At 42.9% G+C, this 5,561-nt stretch overlaps 1 protein-coding gene across 1 annotated transcript; it reads right to left on the bottom strand.

Moving 5' to 3' along the window:
- Positions 1–2,267: 2,267 nt before the first annotated feature.
- LOC123122186 (DNA damage-binding protein cmr1) lies at positions 2,268–5,353 on the bottom strand. The gene is made up of 4 exons (XM_044542331.1): positions 4,697–5,353; positions 3,301–3,707; positions 2,803–2,907; positions 2,268–2,714 (listed from the first exon to the last, which is right to left on the bottom strand). The coding sequence occupies exons 1-4, from the start codon at positions 5,270–5,272 to the stop codon at positions 2,483–2,485; spliced, it is 1,320 nt and encodes a 439-aa protein (XP_044398266.1). The 5' UTR covers positions 5,273–5,353; the 3' UTR covers positions 2,268–2,482.
- Between the last annotated feature and the right edge of the window lie 208 nt (positions 5,354–5,561).

The raw sequence follows: 5,561 nt of genomic DNA, 5'->3' as shown, positions 1-5,561 counted from the left end.
TGCAAAAACCACTAATTTTCCAGCGCGGTGCTTATATAGGGCGGCTGTTGGAGATGCTCTAACAACTCTTATTGTACACAAGAACTTTCCAACATGGCCCTTGTTGCAGAGGCTGGTTCTGCAACACAGACTATGTTGCACAACCAATCCATCGACTGTGCGACACGTGTCCACATAGGACCCACAACCACTCTTCCATTCTTCTCTTCGTATCTCAAACCAAAAGAGCACATCCACATTTTTTCCTTAACCTTGTCTTCTACCTCCAGGTCCCTTCCATGGATGTACATCCCCAAGCACGTACCCAAATCCTCTGCCGTGCATGAGAAGAGATAGCACCCATGGCCGAATCTAGCTGTTGTAATACTGCTGCGAGCTTGGGGAGAGGGGCGAAGCTACCGCCGTCCTGCGCCCCTCTCGCTGCCACATCCCCGTGTCTTGCCGAGGACCTAGCTAGCTACTGCACGTCGTTCATCGTGGCCTTGTCGCGCCCACTGCACTGATCCGGCCGGGGCCGATGAGATCTGTCAGCCCAGCCCCATCCACCATCACAGTCATTGGTGTCCTGGTGCTGACGTGCAAACAACCACCACAATCCCAAAGGCGGCGCAATGGAGGAAGAGAAGAGACGAGCTCCTGCAACAACAATGGTGTTACAAACGGCAACCGTGCTTCTACGACATCATCTTCTATTGCAAAACAAATTGTGCAACATCATCCATGTTGCGAAAATCCTTTCCGCAACATCATCTATGTTGCAAAAAGGTGAAGACCGTTTTTTCCTGTAACACATCCTCTATTGCAAATGTTTCTGCAATATGAGCTCTGTGGCAAAGGCTTCCGCAACACACGGGAATTGTTTCTGGTGGTACGTGATGGCAGAACCAAATCTATACCTAATAATTGTTTTCCTGCTACCAAAAACTATATATAATTCCAAAGTAAGGCAGAACCAAATCTATACCTCTATACCTAATAATAAAGGGGCTATTGTTTCTGGCGGTACGTCACTGAAATTGCCACATATAAGTGATTAAAAAGCGTTTCACACAGGGGAATCCCGTCGAGGACGGCCCAATAGTAACCTTGTATACTGCACTCTGTGCACTAGGAGAAGACACGGCGCGCTTGTTTAGGCCGGCCCATGTCTAGGCGGCCTGTTTTTCAAATTTCGTTTTCGTTTTCTGTCTTCCTTTTTTTCTACTTGAAATTATTTGAGACTTCAAAAAAGTTCTAAAAATTTAAAAAAGAATTTTGAAATAAAATGTTTAATAATTCATAAATGTTGTTGGATTCAAAAAATGTTCACATATTCAAAAAATATTCGCAATTTTTAAAAACATATGTTCAGGAAAGCAAAAAATGATCGTGGTTTTTTTAAAAGGTTCATGTATTAAAAATGTTAATGCAATTCAACAAAATTTTACCAATTCAAAAAATGTTCATGAATTGAAAAATATCGTAAAATTTTTAAAAAATTTCGTGACTTACAAAATAGTATATTGGTTCATAAAATTTTCGCTGATTTAGAAAATGATCATGCATTTCAAAAAATGTGCGTTAAATCAAAAAATTGTTCATGAATTTCAAAAATTGTTCCACGAAATAGGTTCAAATGTTCGTCGATTCTAGAAATTTTCACCTATTCAAGAAATATATTTTAAAAAATCTTTGCAGATAGTATAAAATATTCATGAATTGAAAAATGCTCATGATTTTAGAAAATGTCCGTAAATCTATGAAAATGTTCACGAATTTTAAAAATGTCCATGATTTAAGATATGTTCACGAGTTTAGAAAATGTTCATGATTTTACAAAAATGAGAGTGATAGTGTATCTCAGTTATGCAACAAAATGTGGTCATGACCATTGAAGATTATGACTTTTTTTCTCCTGGCTGTTTTGCTAGCACTAACTAAGTAACTGTAGATTACTGTCAAACAATCAAGGAATAATTAACAAATCTATTAAAATCAATCAGCTTGTCTGTGCAACAAAGTAGAAGACAAATCTTGATCAGAGGAGCTGTCGGTGACATGCCAATGGCTTCTTGGGGCAATCAGGTTCACAACGTACAACGTGTTAGCAGGTTCACTTGCACTAAATTGCAAGCAATCAGCAATACACTCTGATCATGATACCACACCAGATCAGTTATAGCATTGCCATAGTAGGAGATCAGCAATACTTGTATTTGCATGTGCAATGATACTAACATGTACTGTGACAACACTGAATATGGTTTTATATCGGCATCACAAGATTCTATTCCTCGTAGCACAACACTCAGCAGGTCCACCATCTTAAATATCAAATGGTAGAATGATACTTAGTACTAAATTTATACATTTCTTGGGCAGGATGTCAAGGAAGATTAGGTGTTACAACTACCAAAAATACAGATAATCTTCCAAGCATGACTTAGTAATAACAAAGCCAGGAACAGTTCACAAGTCAGCTACTACTAGAAATCTTTTTGATTTAAGTGCTGGTCCAAAGGAACACGTTGCTGCTGGAGCTTGAACAGGCAAGATAGCCAGCTTTATATGGGTGTGCAGAAAACTGGTGTGGAATGCATGTCATGTGTTCACTCCTAAGACATGAGCTGTTCTGAGCCGAGAGGCCACTGTCATTGACATCAACTGAGATAATGTCTATTCCCTTGCTCCTGTTTCCAGCATATAGGTCGGTGTCGTTCCAGCCCCAGATAACCCTGCAACCATTGAATCTTGTTCGATCAATTACATTAACAAATAGTATTCATTTAAGACCACAGAAATAGGTGAGACGAGCTGTCATACTTGGATTTAGAAGGCCAACTGCCTTTCTGGTTATTATACTCCACAATATGCGACTTTTCAAAGTCATCCATGCTAAATACTTGGACAGTACCACAAATGCTAGAGCTGGATACAATGAGAATAAAGTCATTTGAAAGGAAATAATCCAGAAAAACAGATTTGTCATCCAGATGTCAGTAACAGTGCAGAATATTTTAATTCTGAAGCTAGGTGCTACTAATGCTAAGAGATGAAAATACCCGTGCAATGTTGCCAGAATATTGGATGAAAAGTCACGGCATAACAGAAACTATTTAAAATGCTATCAAGTTATGTTGATCTGCCAGTCAAAAATCTAGCGATATATTCACACAACTCGCGAAAGATCTAATAGTAACTTATATTTATTGAGTCTAGCCATGACATAATGGTGGTTCAAAAAACATGTTTCTTAAATCAAAGAGGGAGGGGAACCTTCTAAGCAAGTTGAAGGGTAGGAAAAGGTCAGAAATAAAGTACCTTGTTACTGCTAACATGCGGCCACTAGGTGAGAAATAAGCTGACTGAGCAGATTTGTTGAGTTTGAAAACCTTCAGGCTATCTGGCTCCTTCGTTTTTATATTTCTCACATCCCATATACAGGCTGTTCGATCCGTTGAACTGGTAGCAAGCATATGTGGCTTCTCCGGATGAAAATCTATTGAGTTGATTCTCTCCTCATGCACATCCCATGTAGTTAACACCTTACCCACGCGCTCATCGGAAAGTGTCAGGCCACCTTTTCCATCACCAAAATATAGGCATCCGACACTATTCTGCGCTTGACAAAGCGAATAAACAGGCCACTCCCATAAATGGATGATACTGTACTTTTCCTCCTCAAAGTCCATAAGACAAATATCACCCTGATGGCTAGAGCTGTAAACCTGTAGCCAAGTAAATGAAATACACCACAAAATAGAATTACAATTCATAGAGAACGTTCAATGAAATATACAACATCTAAATAACTATTTGCGCACTGGAAATAGGATAAATCCAACCTAATTTAGCTACCTTGACCATGATTAGCAGATGCACCTATTGGATGACTCTAACGAGGAGTCCCAAAATTAAGTACTATATCAAATTCTTTTAGATGATGGAAGCTTTTATTGAAACTTACGCCACACCAAGGAGATACAGCTGAAAGAATTGAGACCCCACCATCTACAGCTAGGATACACAGAGCCACATAAAAGAATAAGGGAATAAATATTTCTCAAGGCTAGTCTAGAAACCGGCAACAACGAAGATTAACTAACATAGAGATAGAGGATGATTGGCTGCTTAAGGCTGACAAAACCGATATAAGCACAGCGATTGGCCCTGTCATCTTCCATCTTCACCCCACTGCCCTATGTGTCCTGTCACCACTCACAGCCATGCTGGAGCCACCCAACCAAGCCTAATGTCCGCCTATCCCCGTACCTCATCGTAGAGATGGCCACAGCTCAGGCAATTAACTCTTAGTATCCACTATGCAAACGGGGCAAGTACAAGTGAATCTCTTGTATAATCTTTGTTTTGTTAGCCACAACAAGAAGCTCCTTAGATCAGTTGATTTGAAAAATACCATCATACATGACAAATTTATAATGATGAATGTACAGTTCTAAGCATCACTATCCTGACAACCCAAATGATAAAATATTACTTGCTTTATCATAAAGAGCTCCGATTTGTGCCTCAGCTAACAAGGGCAGCTGACTTAATTGGGAGCAGGTGCCCTAAGTTAAACTAAAATTTGGGAGACACACTCTTTAGTCAGATCAAACTCTAGATGGAAATGTATCAAATTGATGCAGAGGCTGGGGGTAGAACCTCCATTTCGAAGAAAAAGAAGATGAAAAAAGAGCGGAAGGAAGAAGGTCACCTTGTGTGGTGCCGCCTGGTGCGCCACGATTGCTAACACAGGGCCCTTGTGTGGCCAATAACGGAACACCCCATCTGCACCGCCGGCATCCTCCGAGACACCGTCGGCGTCCCAGTACCCAATATTCCCCATTTTGTCGCCCGCCGCCACCACGGTCCGGTCGGCGAGCGGAAGGACCCGCATCGACACTATGCAACAGGGCATTACCTTCCTCGCGTGCGCGGGCATCAGCACCATGTCCCTCCCAGCATCGAAATCGCCCGCCGCACGAACCTTGGCCCCCTCCGGCGGGGGAGCCCCGAGGATGGAGGAGGCGAGCGAGGGCGAGAGGTGGGTGCTTCTGAGATCCGGGGGGAGGTTGTCGGGAGCGACGCCGCGGGCGCGGCCGGAGGAGCGGACGGGGCCGGTCGGGGCCTTGGGCTTGGGCTTGGCCTGATACGGCCGCTTAGGTTTAGCGAGCCGGATGGCGGCGGAGAGCTCGTCGGCCTTGCGGCGGAGGGGGGCGAGCTTTTCCTGGTTGCGGCGGATGTTCTCCTGGCGAAGGCGCTCGTAGTCGTTGAGGCCGTCCTCCGCCATTGTTGGGGGAATCTTCTGGTGGGTGTGGGGAGCGAAGAAAACCTCACGATAGAGAAAACATTTGTTTTGCCGTGAGTAGAGCCTCCGGCTGCTCTTGTATTTTTGTATCAGAGATATACGGAGTACATCTGTTAATGTTTGTTACAACTGGACTATCTACGCGGCAGGATAGAGATAAGCACTATCACGTTGCCGGATATGCTACAGTTCAGGGATTCTAACTGACATCAATTCATGTGCATTCACATTTGGGGGAACGGAAGAGTGAGGGTTTGGACTTTGGAGAGCG

The sequence above is a fragment of the Triticum aestivum genome, chromosome 5D (assembly GCF_018294505.1).
Source record: "Triticum aestivum cultivar Chinese Spring chromosome 5D, IWGSC CS RefSeq v2.1, whole genome shotgun sequence".
Classification (NCBI taxonomy): Eukaryota; Viridiplantae; Streptophyta; class Magnoliopsida; order Poales; family Poaceae; genus Triticum; species Triticum aestivum.
The sequence above is the reverse complement of the archived record's forward strand: the minus strand, read 5'-3'. Positions and strand labels throughout refer to the sequence as shown.